Raw genomic sequence first — 16371 nt, 5'->3', positions numbered from 1 at the left:
TGCTGGGCTGGTGCCTGCCCAGCCCACAGGTATTTATCTCTTGGAAGTGTGGAGCTGGATGAGGCAGTGAGGAGCCTGAGCTGGAGCCAGAGGACTTCAGTATAAGAGCAATAGATAAAAGCAGTAGAGAGGTGGGAACTTGGGGCTGTGCTCTGATACAGTGGCCAAGTGATTTGCAATTGCTGAATGCAAATTTGCAATTGCTGATGCATCAACTGTCTGAGAGCGATCCTGTTCCAGCGCTGGCACAAGGAGAGACGAGCCCCTCCTTCCTGGATTCCCACCAGAAAAGGGTCACCTGTGCTTCCACCAGCCCAGAGCAGAAGAGGGACCTGCATTTGCTGAATTTCCCTCTGGCGTTTTTTCAGGCTACAGAAGATGAGCTGGTAACGAAAGTGAAAGCCTGGGAGATCCCATGCGGCGGGTGCAGGCGCTGGGGCAGAACGAGCACACCCAGTATTGCTTCCTGCCGCCGCCTCTGCCCATCACCGCACAGCAGCCGCACCCCGGGGTGCCCATCGCCCGGGCACCTCCTGCCCTGGGGTGCCAGTGCTGCCAGGAGCAGTCTGCTGTGGGTGGCAGCTGTGCAAGAGCTCCTCAGGATGGTTTTCTTATGGATGCTGTCAACTTTCCCTGTTTGAGCGACAGCAGAGGAGTTGGCAGTGCCTTGGATCTTCTCACAGCTTGCAGGGGACGTGGCAGCTTGGAAGAAGGGGATGCAGTGTCTTGTCCCAGCAGTGCCTGAGGCTGTGGCATGACCTTGGCCATGCACGTGGCTGCAAATTGTCAGCCCAGGCCTGTGGTAGGAGTGAGCATGGTGCACCCACAGTTTCTTCATGCAGAGGGCTGTTTTGGATTCTGCCCGAACCTGGTGCTAGTGCCACTACTCACTTATGACACCCCGTGCCGTTACCTGATGTTGGTATTGGCGGCGTTAACCTGTGCCGGTCCCTGGTACACTCATCCAGTGCCACTGCCCGATGCCATTATCGCGTGCCCGGTACCGCTCCCGTTCCCCGGTGCCGTTCCCGGTGCCGGCGGGGGCAGCGGAGGCGGAGCCGTGCGGGGGCGGGGCCGCGCGGGCCGGGCCGGGGCGCGGCGGGGGCAGAGCGGCGGCGGAGCCGAGCGCCGGGAGCCGCCGGGAGCCGCGGGAGCAGCGGAGCCGCAGCCGCCGCCGCGGCCGCAGGTGGGCGCGGGCGCGGAGCCGCCATCGCCGCCGGGACCGGAGCGGACCGGACCGGACCGAGCGGGCCCGGACCCCGTCCGCCTTCCGCAGCAGGGCCGGGCGGGGTGCGGCGGGGCCGGGACTGGGGCACGGAGTGGTCCGGTCCGGTCCGGTCCGCGCCGTGGGTGTTTTGTAACCGCGGGCGGGCGCAGCTGGGCCGGGCGCGGGGCTCGGCGGGGGCCCGGCTGGGCCGCGGGCCCCTGGGCGGGCGGAGGCGACGAATGGGGCCACTCGGAGGGGGCGGCGGGTCCGTCCCGGCCCGTGCTGGTGCCGCGGCGCATCCCGGGGCGGGGGCGCTGCTCGCCCGCCCGAGCGGGGCCGGTTTCGCACGCGGGCCCCGCCGGAGCGGAGGGCGGCCCCGAGCGCCCGTCCCGGCGGAGGGGAGGATCCAGGACAGAGCGAGGCGTCCGGTGCCGTGCCGGAGGGGTCCGGCCGCGGGCAGTACCGAACCGGGATGGCGCGAGTGCGAGCCCCGGTGCTGGCGGTGGGACACGCGGCTCCGCGCCGCGGGCTGGGCGCGATCGTTCCCCGGCGGCAGCGGCGGCACCGCCGGGAGCGCAGTGCCCGGTGGCCTTTCACCCAGCTCGGGCGCGGCCGGGGACTGCGAGCCCGCGGGAGCCGCGGCCACCTGTCCGGCGGGTTACGGAGCTGTCAGGGCTCCGTGCCCGGCCAGCCCCGGGTTCGTGCCAGGCCGGCCCCGGGCAGCTCCGGGGCTCCGGTGCTCGGCTCGCACCGGCACTGCTGAGCGGTGACACCGCCGCTGAGCCGAAGCTGTTGGCTCGTTCCATTCTCGGTGCCCTGTGGCACAGGGCCGGGGACAGGCAGTGACCTGCAGCAGCTTGATGACAGCGCCTGGGGCGCGTTGTGGAGGGGAGACAGGGCTGGGCTCGGGCTAGCTCCGCGTGGTTTGCCCGTAGCAAGGCCATGGCACGCGATGTCCCTGTGGTGTGCGGTGCTTGGTTTGAGCTGGACATTCCTGGCTGTGGGCTGGCTCACTGTGCTGGCTGCCTGCAGTGCTTGTGCCTGTGCCCAGAGCAGTGTGAGCCGCAGCAGTGGCATGTGTCTCATTAGTGCAGGCACAATGAGGTGCTCCTCAGAGCCTGACCACTGCCATGGCACAGGAACCAGCCCTCCACGGTGGGAGATCTCCCCTCTGGGTCCTGACTCCAGGCCCAGGTCCTTAAGCTCCTAAAGCCATCAGGATTGCAGCCTGACCTGATGTGGTTCCAAAGTGCTGGATGTGAGGATGGACACTGTTCCTGCTCATCCCTGGGGCTGGAGAGGGCTGTGCTGTGCCCTGCTGTGCTGTGGGTGCAGCATGAGGAGGAGGAGGAGCTCTGGTATGGGGTGAGAGGTTCTAACAGCCTGTGCGTGGGGACATGGAAGAGCTGGGCTGGGAGCAGGGTGTGACGGGTGGCTGTCACCCACTCTGTGTTTTGTGGCACTTTGGCAGTCCCCTGCTTTGGGGATGCTGGAACCCTACAGTTGTCACTAGAGCCACCTTGCCGGGTCTGCTGCACCTGGCTTGTGCCAAGGCCAATGCTTTGGGGCAGGATTAGGGATGCTCTCACCATACAGGGAGCTGCAGTTGGGGATGCTTAGCACAGAGCACACACAGCCTCTGGAGGGACCTTCCCCTCCTGCTGCAGGGGAAGTGCTGACTCCAAAGTGACTGTGAAGGCTTTGCCATGGGGTTTCCCAGCTCTCTCTCGAGTGATAGCAAAACTCAGATACCCTGCTTGCAAAAAATCCCTGCTCCCTGCACTCGCTGTTGTGGGCGGTGAGTGGCGACCGTGTTGGGCCAAGTACAGTGAAGTGGCCCCATCAGCTGGGAAATTACTTTCTAGTTTGCAAGGAATGACTGTAAGCTAGGCTGCACTTCACGTCAGCCCTGGGGAGGCAGCAGGAGCTGAGGCACAGTGGGATGGCTGACAGGGTGAATGGGGGCATCCCCTGGGTGCTGTGCTGGAGGCTGCATCCCTCTGCCTGCCTGTGGTAGTGACTCCCAGTGTCCCACACACTGTGATTGCTGCCCCCACTGCAGGGGGGCCAGGGCATGGCTAGGGTTAGGGTCCCCACCTCGCCAGGACAGGTCAGGAGTCAGCTCTTTGGCCATGCAGGCAGCTCTAGCCTGGGAGGCTGTGCTGGCTCCGGGGCTCCAGCACGCTCCAGGAGAAGTAGCCTCGACAGCTGTAATGTTTCTGTGGCATGCCTTTCCTTTCATGGGGTGTCTATTTTGCAACCCCCAAGTGTTTTGATCCCGGGAGGAAGGGGGCGGGGGTGTTTACCCTGGCACCGCATGGCTGGTGCAGGGATCCAAGTGGTGCTGGGCATGCCTGAATTTCACATGCAGCAACAGTTCTAGCAACATCTGCTGGCTGATAAAAGGTAGGCTGCTGCACGCCGCTGCTCCCGCCGCGTTGGGAAACGTCGAGGGGGAGGCATACTGTGAACACGGCTTCCTGGCCGATAGGGCTGAGCTGACTTGCTGATAAAGCAGAATCCACCCATCTGCCTGCACCAGAGGGGCCAGGAACACGGGCTAGTCACAGCTGCCTCATGCCCAGTGCTTCCCTGAGTGCTGGGTCCTGCTTCCCACTGTATCAGGAGCGATGTGCCACCGGACTGGGACAGCCACAGCAGCATAGCCGAACCACAGCACAGTCAAAAGCCATTCCTGGTTCAAACAGTCACTGGTGAGTTTTGCAATCTCCACTTTCAGTGTATCTTTGTGTTGTGAGCTAGTTTATAGCACAGCTCTGCTGGGGAGGGAACTGGGGAAAAGGCTGGTGCTGGAGAGCCATTGCCTCAAGGAGCCAGAGCAGCATTGACCCAGCCCTGCCCACCACGTGCAGGGTTCTCATTCTGTCTGGCCTCTTATCCCTATCACTCACTGGCCGTGCAAAACCTTTAGCAGAGGAAGAGGCTGCTTTTGCTGGCAGTTCTGAGCCCTTGCACCAGCTGGAACCTCTGTAAAATGATCTTTGTCCTCCCCAGTGTGAACACCCGACCCTGCTGCTTTTGGGCTGTGGGCCCAGGGGTGCAGCTCCTCTGGCCCTGCTCATGGAGATGGAGTGGTGGTGCTTACAGTGCAGCTCAGGTGCAGGGGCTTTACTGCTGCTTCAGGGGCTGGAAAGCCCATCCTAGAGCCAGGAAAGCCAAAACCCACCTGGATGTTGACTGAGAAATGTGTTGTACAAACCACTGGTGTTTTGGTTGTTTCACTCTGTCTGAGTAGTCCCCCCTCCTGCCAGCATCCCTGGGTGTCTGTGCATCCCCTCTTCCAAAAGCAAGGTTTTACCTCTCTCCACCCTGCTCTGCTGACTTGGTGCAAGAGCATCTCTGTGTGTGGAGCTGCTGAGGATGAACTCTGGGAATGCAGTGGGGGATGCAGGAGCTGCTTTGGTGTCCCTCTGGCTCTCCCTGCTCACCAGTGCTGTGGCAGCTACTACTACTACTCAGTGTGCTGTGCCAACTGGACTGGCCCTTCAGGACAGCCATGCCAGGGGTGAGGAGGCTCCTGCACTGTGCCCCCAGCCCCAAGGAGAGCTGGAGCATGGCACTGATCTGAGGGGATGGATGCAGCCAGAGCAGTGCCTGTGCTGCCCACATCTTCCCCAGCCCACCTCGGTCCTGCCCAGCAAATCCAGTCTGGCTGTAGCTGGATTAGTGCCATTGTGTGTGCTCACTGGAGCATGGCAGAGAAAATGAAATTGTGTCTCCAGACCCCAATCAGGACTAATTCGATGCTGAAATGAGCTTAATCCTCAGGTCCTTCTCCCAGCCTGTCCCTCCTGGGCTGGCGCAGGTCTGAGCAGGGATTAGCACCGAGCCAGGGGCTGTGATGGATTTGGCCTTGGTGCAGGAGGCTGGCACAGAACCTGTGGGACCCCAGGGCTGTGCACTCAGCTTGGTGTTACAGGGACTTGGGGCTGGTCATTATTAGTGTGGAGGGAAAATCCCTTCCTTGAGTGTCCTGGCATGGGGCAGCTGCACATCTCTGCCCAGGCAAGGGCCCGAGTCTGCCCAAGCTGGGATGCTGCAAGTGGTCAAGAGGCTTTGTGCCTGCCCTGGGATTCCCCCACCAAGCCAGGGGAAGCTCCAGAACCCTGAGCTGGCAACTCCCTGCTGTGCCAGCCCCAAAGCTAGTTAATTCAGCTGCTTGGCTGCAGGGAGCCAGGAGTAATTAAAGCTCTGCCCAGCCTCTCTAATCCTGTCTGGAGGTTTCTGGTGGGGGCAGCACCAGTGCTGGCAGGGACTGGGCTCCCCACGGTGGATGTCCTGCAGGAGTCACACTGGGCTCGTGCCCATGGGGCTGGTTGGGCTCTGGACTCTGCTGATGGGGCTGCACCATGTGTCCTGCCCACCAGAGCTGGTCCTGCTGCATGCTCAGTGTCTGAAGGAATCCCACTGGTGCCAGGGCAGCACCTGTATGTGGCTGTGTCTGCCCCAGGGCTGCTCTTGGTGCACTGAGGTTTTCTCGAGGTTCCATTGGGATTCAAGGGATTTTGCTGGGTATTTTGGTGGTTTTGGTTTGACGCAGGTTTCTGCACCTCTCTGATTGGAAAAAATTTGAAGTGAGGAGAAAAAGCTTTCCCAAGGGTGGCAAGTGCTGGCAGGCAGAGAGCCTGCCCCATGGCATGAGATGAGCTGTCAGCAGCCCCTGGCACCAGTCCCCAGCTGGGCCATCTCTGCCTGTGTGGAGCTGGTGTCCGCTCTGGTCATGCATGTGGTTTCCTTGTTCCTGTAAGAGTGTGAATTCTCTGCTTTTGGCTCGCAGGCTTGCTAGGACACCTGGACAGTCCTGGTGCTACTAGTTCCAGCTCTGCCTAGTGGCTGTGGGGCCTGTCACCTCTGCTCTTGGGGGGCACGTTTGATTACAAGAGCCAGCCATGCCTCTTTCATGAGTGTCGTGGTACCTGGCCCCAGATGTTTCCAGTGTGGGCTGAGTGGTTCGGCTGCCTCCTCCCCTGTGCCACCAGGGCAAAGCCATCAGTTGCTGCCACTTTCTGTGGGAGACAAACCCCATCAAAGCACGGAGCTTCTAGAAGGAGCTCGCTCCTGTGCCGGTGGGCGCTGCCGCCTCCCATCCAGAGCTGGAAACCACAGGCCGGTGTGAAACACACCAGCAGCCCTTGTCCGTCTGTGCCAGCCCCTCTGTGTGCCGGTGCCGCAGCTCTGAGCAGGGCTGGCGGCTGCTCTCCAGCTGTTCCCACTGCAGTCTCTGTCAGTGAGCTGGGGGTGCAGGTGAGCGGCTCCCATCTCCCTCCATCCCAACTCCTGCGTGGGTCCCTGGGGTCCCATCCCCAGCCACGGGGGCTCAGCGCCACTGACCCGCTGAGGACAGAGCCTGTGCCTGCTCTGGCATCGGGAGCGGCGAGGGCCGAGGGCAGAGCGCTCGGGGACAGGCTGTCCTGCGCAGGCACCTGACATTTTGGAAGGAAATATCTGCTCTCTGCTCCTTCCTGTAGTGCGCAGCCAGCAAGCGGCGGCCCGGGAGCCCGGCCGTGCCGGCTGTGCCCGCCCAGAGCTGGGGCCGGAGCCAGAGCGGAGCGGGGCAGAGCGGGGAGAGCGCCGTGCGGGGCAGGGCTCGGTGAGTGCGGTGCGGGGCAGGGCTCGGTGAGTGCGGTGCGGGGCAGGGCTCGATGAGTGCGGGGCAGGGCTCGATGAGTGCGGTACGGAGCAGGGCTCGATGAGTGCGGTGCGGGGCGGGGAGTGCAGTGCGAGACAGGGCTCGATGAGTGCGGTGCGGGACGGGGCGCTCCCCGCCAGGCTCCAGCGGGACCCTGGGCTGAGCTGGTGCGGACAGGAGGCCGCCGGGGTGGGTCAGTGCTGGGGTAACCGGAGCTCCCGGCTGTCACCTCCACCGTGCCTGGGGCCCGTCTGGGGGCTGATCTTGCCCTAGAGAGACTTTGCCCACCTTGGAGGGCTGCAGGACCCTTTCCGCCGGGCGTGCCGGGGGCAGGGGCAGCGCTGGCCGGGGCAGCACCGGAGGGTGCAGGGTCCGGCCCTGCGGCCACGAGCGAGGCCGGCTCTGACCTGGAAGCGATCGCGGGTTCCCGGAGGTGCCGGGAAACCACGTGTCCGTGTTTACTGCGGCGGGCGCAGGGCCCTGGGCCGGAGCGCCGCGCCCCCGCCCCGGGAACAGCGCTCCGGAGAGCCCCGGGCTGCGCCGGCACCGGGCAAGGGCAGTGCGGGGGTCGAGGGATGGGGCGGGGGGTTACAGCCACAGCCCTTTGCTGTGCTCCCTTTGCCCCTTCACGGCGTGGGTCTGGCGAGATGCTGCTGTCGGGGCTGTGTCGGGGTGTCCTTCTCACGGGGAGTGTGCGGCTGGCTCTGTGCAGGGAGCAGATTGCAGGGAGCATCCCGTGCAGAGCGTGCTCCGGCCCCCGGGGTGGCTGCTGCCTGTGTTTGGGTTTTGCACGTGGGAAGCTGCTGCTGCCAGCCTGGCCCTGTGAGGCATTTCCCTCCTTTTGTCTGCCTGCGGATGTGCTCTGGCTCTCCTACAGTTTGGGGCTTGCTGGTGCCTACTGCCACTGTGTCTGCGACCCTTCCCCAGTGTGGTCACATCAGCCCCCTGGTTGCCACAGCCCCAGCAGAGCTGCCACCTTCCCCATCTTCCCCTCTCCTCGCTGCTGCCTCTCGCCTTCTGAGTGCCCCTTCTGAGTGGGTTTCTCGTGTTTTGCATTGGGTTTGGCAGTGCTTCCCCATCAGCAGTGGGCAGTGAGGCTGTAAGAGGCAGAAATGATGACTGCTGGCATCTCTCTGCTCAGTCCCTGTGTCGCTGGGGTCCCTCACCACAGCTCTGGGGTCTGTGTCCTCAGCAGTGGTCCTACCCCAGCAGCTGCTGCCTGTGCTGCTTCACAGGCACTAAGGCTGGTGAGAGCGTCGCTGTGGCTTGTTGTGTGCTGCTGGTTAACCGAGCTGCAGTGACGGGTGGGTTCCAGCTCGCTGCCAGCGAGTGAATGCAAAGTAGCCTAAACCACTACAATTATCTGCCTCTTGCAGTTGTTGGAGTGTGCATGGGGCCGGTGGCTGCCGTGCATGGCTGACCCATGGCAGTGCTTGAGGCTGCAGTGGGGCTGGTGGGCTGGAGGTGGCACTGGGGTGGGTGAATGTCCGTGGGCATGGGGGTGAATCCATCCCTGGGCTCCCATTCCTCGGGCAGCTGGTGGTGCCAGCAAGGGCTGTGATGCTGGACAGTGAAGAGGTGTGAAAGTGAAAGGCATGGTGCAAGCCAGGGCAGTGGCTGCCAGCAGCAGCCAGGTGCAGGAGGCAGGGCTGCCTGGAAAGGCTGGCAGTGGCAGCTCCAGTGCTGCTGCAGCTTATGCTGAAACAGAGTTGCTGCCCCAGCAATGCTGAGTCTCAGGGCCAAAGGTCTGCCCATGGGAGGGGGCACTGGTTGCTTGTGCTGGGATGGTCAGGCTACCCTGCAGCCCATGGGAAGGTTTGGTTTTTCCACAGGTGAGACACAGGCAAAACTAAATTTCCCCCAGAATAAATTGCATATCCTGCTGCATTGACAATATCTGTGGATGTTGTGCTCAAGCCTGGTGCAAATGGTGTTTTGGGGCACACACTAGGTGAGCTCTGCCACTGCCAGCCACTGCACAGCTCCTTGTAGAGGCAGATTGTGACACTGGTGCTCCTGCTCCCAGGCTGGCACTGACCAAATGCAGTGCCTGCCAGCTCACCACAGAGCAGCCAGAGACTCGTTGCTTAACAACATGCTGGAGTGGAGTAGGAAGTGTTTTGTCACTGTGAGATGGGAAGAGATCACCATTTTATCAACAGGCAGGGCAGTGTCTGTTTGCTCTGTGTCCGTGCAGATGTCCCCACAGTACTGGGGACTTCGGTCACTTTGTGGTGCAGTGCCACTGGCATGGCTGTTCTTGGCTCTGCCCCTTATCAAGCACCCACAATTTCCAACAGCAGCACGTCCTGCTGTCGGCCATCCCACCTTCCCTTTCCTCCTTGCCGCCCTTCTTCTGCCTCCCCAGGCCCCTCCTTGCCATCAGCATTTCCAGCTTGCTGATTTCTGTGAATGTGGAAATGTTCCTCCCTTTTTATAGGGGAAAAATTCATTTTTAGCCAGCTCTGGGTTATTGTTCCTCTTCCTGTTCGGGGGCGGGTGTGCCTGGCTTGGGGGCTCTGGCTGTGGCTGCTCTGCTCAGACCTGCTGCCCCTGTCCCCCAGCATGTGTCTCCTGACCATATGACAGTGCAGCTCTTTTGGAGCCCTGTGGGCCACTGGGTATTTCTGAAGCCAAACAAAATGCTTCAGGGACAGGGGGAAGCACAGCCCTCCCTGGATCAGTCCCTCTGCTTGTCACCAGCCAGTGATCAGGTCCTGGCCTGACCACCCAGCCTTGGGACATGTCCAAGGCCTTGTGCCCCTGCCTGGCCCCTCTGTGTGGTGCCAAATCCCAGGTGGTTTGGGTGTGAGTGTATCCAAATGCTGTTTAGTGCTGCCTCCTCATTCGAGGGGGACCTTGAGCCCCCCAGGCTCTCTATGTCACTCACCATCATATCACCCTCACACACTCAACTGCAGGTTGTGACTGCAGACCCCTTGAGCCACAGGTGACCCAGGGGACACACTGGATTTTAGTAGAGGTGCTGTCACCACCATCTCATCCCTGCCTGCCCCTGGAAGAGCCAAGGCTGTGTGGTGGATGGAGTCCCTGCATGAAGCCAGAGCTGCCCCAAAACTGCTTTGGGGAGGTCCGTGTGTCTCCACCAGGACATGAGGCACAGAATGGCCCTGGCACTGGGGACTTGTCAGGGACTGTGGTGCCACGTGGGCTCTTGGGGCCGACTGCTCGTGCCTGCTGGCGCTGCCAGGGTGTGGGCAGGAGCGGGGTGAAGGCAGGGGGGGCCTCTGCTCTGCGTCACCCTGGATTTCTGGCCAGCCCTTCCTCCCCCTGGCCTGTTTCCTCATTTGCGTGGCCAGCGATGGCTGCGATCCCGTGGTACAGCGAGGGGAAATGAGAACCATGTGGAGAGGCCGTGCAGAGGCACATCCCAGGCCCTGGGCACCCCCAGGGCTGTTCCTAGAAAAGAGGGGGTGACTCAGAGCTAGGGTCCCCTGCCCCCGCATGCCCTTTCTTTCAGCAGCTGGAGACAGTGCTGGCAGCACCAGGGGCTCGGGACACTCCTGCTGAAGGTGTGGGGGACAGCCAGGGCCAGAGCCCTTGTGGCACAGTGCCTGCCTGTGTCCCTCTGGTGCCCTGACAGCACATCTCCCACAGGTGCTGAACCATGGCGGTGTGGATCCAGGCCCAGCAGCTTCAGGGAGAAGCCCTGCGGCAGATGCAGGCGCTCTACGGGCAGCACTTCCCCATCGAGGTGCGGCACTACCTGTCGCAGTGGATCGAGAGCCAGGCATGGTAGGGCAGGGGTTCCCTTCCCAGGGGTGCTGGGTTTGGCAGAGGGGCTGCCCTGACACTGCTCTGCTCTCCACACAGGGACTCCATCGACCTCGACAACCCCCAGGAGAATGTGAAGGCAACACAGCTCCTGGAGGGGCTGATCCAGGAGCTGCAGAAGAAGGCAGACCACCAAGTGGGTGAGGACGGCTTCCTGCTGAAGATCAAGCTGGGGCACTACGCCACGCAGCTGCAGGCGAGTGGGGGGCTGTGGGCAGGGCTGCAAGGCCAGGGGGGTCCCTGCCCTGTGCCTGGCTCAGGCAGTGCTCTCCCCACAGAACACGTACGACCGATGCCCCATGGAGCTGGTGCGCTGCATCCGGCACATCCTGTACCACGAGCAGCGGCTGGTGCGGGAGGCCAACAATGTGAGTGAGGGCTGGGAGGGGAGAGGGTTCTGCAGGGTTGAGGGGATGCTGAGGGGCTCTTTCCCATAGCAATGGGAGCAGCCCTGAGGCAGGGAATGGGGAGGGTTCTCTCACTGTGCTGAGCTCACCCTGTGCCCCGTGCAGAGCCCTTCCCCATCCGGCTCCCTGGTGGACGCCATGTCCCAGAAGCACCTGCAGATCAACCAGATCTTCGAGGAGCTACGGCTCATCACACAGGACTCAGAGAATGAGCTCAAAAAACTGCAGCAGACACAGGAATACTTCATCATCCAGTACCAGGAGAACATGCGACTCCAAGGTGGGTGGGGGGCCGAGGGCCATGGGCCCTGTGGTGGCACAGGCAGCCCTAACACCATGCCCTGTCCCCCAGCCCAGTTCTCCCAGCTCTCCCAGCTGGGCCCCCAGGAGCGCATGTCACGGGAGACGACGCTGCAGCAGAAGAAAGCATCGCTGGAGGCCTGGCTGCACCGCGAGGCGCAGACACTACAGCAGTACCGCGTGGTGAGCAATGCCCCTGGTTCCCCGTGGTGCTGTCCCCATGATGCCCTGTGGCACTGTCCCTGTGATGCCCTGTGACACCGTCCCTGAACCCCTGATGCTGTCCCACCTGGCAGGACCTGGCTGAGAAGCACCAGAAGACGCTGCAGCTGCTGCGCAAGCAGCAAACAACCATCCTGGATGATGAGCTGATCCAGTGGAAGCGTCGGCAGCAGCTGGCGGGGAATGGGGGCCCACCCGAAGGCACCTTGGATGTGCTGCAGACCTGGTGAGTGCTTGGTGGGGTGGGATGGGGCAGGCTGCTGAGCCCTAGTGTGTGCTGAGACCTGCTCTCCCCAGGTGTGAGAAGCTGGCAGAGATCATCTGGCAGAACCGGCAGCAGATCCGCCGTGCCGAGCACCTGTGCCAGCAGCTGCCAATCCCAGGCCCTGTGGAGGAGATGCTGTCAGAGCTGAACGGCACCATCACTGACATCATCTCTGCCCTGGTCACCAGGTACAGGTTGGGCTCAGATGGGTGGGGGACCAGGTTGGCCCTGCCACCTTTCCAGCCCCCCTGATCCTCCTACCCCTCAGCACCTTCATCATCGAGAAGCAGCCCCCCCAAGTGCTGAAGACACAGACCAAGTTTGCAGCCACCGTGCGGCTCCTGGTGGGGGGGAAGCTGAATGTGCACATGAACCCCCCCCAAGTGAAGGCCACCATCATCAGTGAACAACAAGCCAAGGCCCTGCTGAAGAATGAGAGCACCCGCAAGTAATGCCAGGGGCTGGGGGTGTGTGGCTGGGGCTGCTGAGGCAGTGGTGGGGGGGAAGGGCTGCACTTTGCACAGCTCCCAGTCCTGGTGGTCCCCTGACTCTGTGCATTCCTGTGGCAGTGAGAGCAGCGGGGAGATCCTCAACAACTGCTGTGTGATGGAGTATCACCAGGCCACTGGGACACTCAGCGCCCACTTCCGCAACATGGTGAGTGCCCCTAGTTCCCTGTCCTGTCCCCTTGTGTCCCTGTGTTCACCCCAGTGTCCCCATCTGTTCCTCTACGCTCACCCCTCGTGTCCCTGCAGTCCCTGAAGCGGATCAAGCGCTCAGATCGCCGTGGGGCTGAGTCAGTGACAGAGGAGAAATTCACCATCCTCTTTGAGTCACAGTTCAGTGTCGGTGGGAACGAGCTGGTCTTCCAGGTGAAGGTAAAGCCACTATGTGCCTTCTGCTGGCCCTAGGCAAGCCATGGGCACTATGCCCACAGGAGTGGGGCTGGGCTGGGGCTGCATGGGTGCCCATAGGTGATGCTCCCTTACCCCACAGCCCATTCCAGTCTCCTTCCTCTCGGCAGACACTGTCCTTGCCTGTGGTGGTGATTGTGCATGGGAGCCAGGACAACAATGCCACGGCCACTGTGCTTTGGGACAATGCTTTTGCTGAGCCTGTGAGTGCCATGGGGCAGGACAGGCCCCATCTGCCCTTAGGGGTGTGGGAGTAGGGCTCAGCCTCCTGGTGGGACATGCCTGGAGGCAGCAGGCAGATCTGGTGCTGACCATGCTCTCTGCCCCCAGGGCCGCGTGCCCTTCGCTGTGCCTGACAAGGTGCAGTGGCCACAGCTCTGTGAGGCACTCAACATGAAGTTCAAGGCAGAGGTGCAGAGCAGCCGTGGGCTGACCAAGGAGAACCTGGTGTTCCTGGCACAAAAGCTCTTCAACAGCACCAGCTCCCACCTGGAAGATTACAGCAGCACCACAGTGTCCTGGTCCCAGTTCAACAGGGTAAATGGCCTGGGTTCTGTCCAGAGCCCCCCCAGTGCTTGTGGGGCTGGATGGGGATGTACCCACCTGAGGGTCCCTGAATCTCCACTGCTGCACCCAATGTCTGTGGTGTGTAACAGAGGCTGCTGACAGGAGTGCTTATTTTCTGGGGATTTCAACAGGAAAACCTGCCTGGGAGGAATTACACCTTCTGGCAGTGGTTTGACGGGGTCATGGAGGTGCTGAAGAAGCATTTGAAGCCGCACTGGAATGACGGGTAAGAGCCGCCCTGCCCTGTGCTGCCTGGCCCGAGCCCCAAGCCCTGACGCCCTACTCTGCCTAGGGCCATCCTGGGCTTCGTCAACAAGCAGCAGGCACACGACCTGCTCATCAACAAGCCCGACGGGACCTTCCTTCTGCGCTTCAGCGACTCGGAGATCGGTGGCATCACCATTGCCTGGAAGTTCGACTCCTGTGAGTGTGTGCTAGGTGCTGGCATCCCTGCACTGAGTGTGGAAAAGAGGCGAGCACCTGAGCCCCCAAAATGCATTGGCTGTCCATGGGGAGTGACACTACTCACTGCAGCTGTTGCTTTGTCAGGCCTAAACACTGGCAGCAGTAGGGAGAAGGGACCAGATTGAACCCTCCAACCCAGCCCTGGGGACTGATGTGGTCTGTTTGAAATCCAGTTATTTGGTGGTTCTCCCATTGCAGGGGTTGTCAGGGGTGGCCTGATCCCATGCAGGAGTCTGTTGCTATTTGCAAGAGTGTCCTTTGGAGGGTCACATGGCTGAGAAGCACCACAGAGCACCATGGTTGGCAACCAGTCCCCCACGTGTCAGGATGAGGCCAGACCTGCCTTGGCTTCGCTGTGCCTCCCATCTTACCCCATTTTCTGTGCTTTATCCTCAGTTGTTGCTGGGGGAGGGATGCAGTGTGGGACGTGCTGTTTGCTACTTGATGTGACTTTGCAGCCCATGTCCAGAGCACAGCCAGGAGCTGCTGCAAGCTCTGGGATCCTCACCATGATCCTCACGCTTGTCTTGCAGCTGAGAGGATGTTCTGGAACCTGATGCCTTTCACCACCAGGGACTTCTCCATCCGCTCCTTGGCTGACCGCCTCGGGGATCTCAGTTACCTCATCTACGTGTTCCCCGACCGGCCCAAGGACGAGGTGTTCTCCAAGTACTACACGCCGGTTCTCTGTGAGTCCACGCCAGGTAGCGCTGTCCCTCCACCCCACGTGTGTCCCCTCCTTTGTGCATCCAGCCAGCATGGAGCTGGTGTTCTCAGCATTCCCCCACACCACGGGCCCCACAGGGGTTCTGCATCTGGCCATGTGTGAGCCCCCAGCACTGCTCGGGGTTGTGGCATGTGCTGGAGCTTGGGGCCTCAATGCTGCTTCCTTCTCTCTAGCTAAAGCTGTGGATGGATATGTGAAGCCACAGATCAAGCAAGTGGTGCCAGAGTAAGTGTGACCCCGAAGGCAGATCCTGGGCAGTGGTTGCCATGGGTTCCCACCGCTGAATTGGCTGGGTTGGGCAACAACCTAGGGCACTGAGGAGCTCAGATCCACCACCAATGGCCACATTGGTGCTGAGCCTTGTGAGGCATCTTGGCAACTTCACCTGTGGGGCACCTATCCTGTCCTGTGCCAGTGCTCATGAGACCCATCCCCACAGGTTTGTCAATGCATCAGGAGATTCTGCCCCTGGAGGGGCCACCTACATGGACCAGGCACCCTCACCTGCCGTCTGCTCCCAGCCTCATTACAACATGTACACCCAGAAGTAAGTATCACACCCCTATCCCTGCACTGCTGCAGCTGCTCCTCCCCTCACCTCCTGCCTCCCACAGCCCCGACCCTGTGCTGGACCCCGAGGGTGATTTTGACCTGGAAGACACGATGGATGTGGCAAGGCACGTGGAGGAGCTGCTGCGGCGCCCCGTGGACAGTCAGTGGATCCCCCACCCCCAGTCGTGACAGGCAGGCGCCTGCTCCCTTGCCCCTGGCCCCGGCGCTGCGGGGACTGTGCTGTGTTCGTGTCTCTGTGCCAGGGGACAGCGGGTGGGCCCTGCCCCCAGGATTTGCTCTGTGCCCCGAAACACAGGCTGGCGTCCAGCTCTTTGGTGTTTATGCCCTTGTATAAACAGCAGCGGATTTGTCGCATGGTTTTCCTGTATGTTCCTTTTAAGAGGCCCAGCTTCGGCTTTCCGCTTCTGCCAGCGCTGGCCCTGCAGCCCCCATCCCCCGCGGGGCTGCCGGGGCGGGGCCGCCAGCCCGGCCTCAGGTTCGCTTTCGCAGTCGTCACTAAAGAATGTACATGTCGCCTTCTTGTTCTCCCCCGCGGCTCCGTTCCCAGGGCTGCGTGAGGGCGGAGGGAAGAGGAGGGGTTCTGCCAGGGCTCCCCCAGCCTGTGCTGGTGCTCTGCTCCACAGTGGCAGGGTCCCTGGATCTCATCTCCTCCTCTGCCCCCAAGGATGCAGGAACCCCTCCAGCTCCCGGTGTCACCTCTGGAGCCGGTGCAGCGGGAGGGTGGCAGGGTGCAAGGGCACCCAGCGAGGGCAGTCGGGTGGGCAGGGGCTTTGGGGAACTGAAGCCCTCCGCCCCCTGCCTCTCCCCTCGCCTGGGCGGGAAACTCTGGGGTCCTGGCCATGTTATTTTTCTATCACAGAGTAAATAAAGCACGGAATATTTTTGTAACACAAAAGCTCTGGGTGCCACGTGTGTATTGGGACAGAGGAGGGTCCGTGTGGGTTCTCCTCATCTCCAGATGAATGTTGGGGCTGGGCTCGGGGTTCCTATCCCTGAGGGTGGGGTCGTTGGGCACTGTCAGGGCGGGAGGCTGCCCTGGGCAGCAGGGGCTGGGCTGAGGCCGTTTATCCGGGCAAAAAGCAAGGTAAACCGGATCAATTGCCCTGTTTTTCCAAAGAAGCAGCTTGCTCTTGAGGGAGGGGTAGAGGGCGCTGGTACTCGGGGCTCAATTGCGATCGAATTCCCCGCCGAGTAGGGGGCTCTGGGTGTGCTGTGAAAAAGCGAAAATGAAAATAAAAGTAAAGCGGGGAGGGGGGCGGTGCCGGGCGCGATAATTCTC

General features: G+C 61.7%; 1 protein-coding gene across 4 annotated transcripts; it reads left to right on the top strand.

The window, feature by feature from the left end:
* The first annotated feature begins 1069 nt into the window (after positions 1 to 1069).
* LOC306812855 (signal transducer and activator of transcription 5B) lies at positions 1070 to 15987 on the top strand. Of its 4 annotated transcripts, none has more exons than XM_079327749.1 (19): positions 1070 to 1186; positions 10476 to 10613; positions 10692 to 10848; positions 10931 to 11020; positions 11165 to 11339; positions 11412 to 11542; positions 11656 to 11807; positions 11879 to 12034; positions 12115 to 12294; positions 12416 to 12503; positions 12602 to 12724; positions 12871 to 12963; positions 13091 to 13297; positions 13459 to 13553; positions 13620 to 13750; positions 14326 to 14481; positions 14693 to 14744; positions 14959 to 15066; positions 15134 to 15987. In XM_079327749.1, the coding sequence occupies exons 2-19, from the start codon at positions 10486 to 10488 to the stop codon at positions 15258 to 15260; spliced, it is 2349 nt and encodes a 782-aa protein (XP_079183875.1). In that variant the 5' UTR covers positions 1070 to 1186; positions 10476 to 10485; the 3' UTR covers positions 15261 to 15987. The 4 variants fall into 4 exon arrangements, with proteins under 4 accessions (XP_079183875.1, XP_079183872.1, XP_079183874.1 ...); XM_079327746.1 differs by having other exon boundaries at positions 14326 to 14496; XM_079327748.1 differs by lacking the exon at positions 1070 to 1186 and adding an exon at positions 3901 to 3921 and having other exon boundaries at positions 14326 to 14496.
* The last annotated feature ends 384 nt before the right edge of the window (positions 15988 to 16371 follow it).

This window comes from Erithacus rubecula, assembly GCF_903797595.1.
Source record: "Erithacus rubecula genome assembly, chromosome: 27".
Taxonomy (NCBI): Eukaryota; Metazoa; Chordata; class Aves; order Passeriformes; family Muscicapidae; genus Erithacus; species Erithacus rubecula.
The sequence above is the reverse complement of the archived record's forward strand: the minus strand, read 5'-3'. Positions and strand labels throughout refer to the sequence as shown.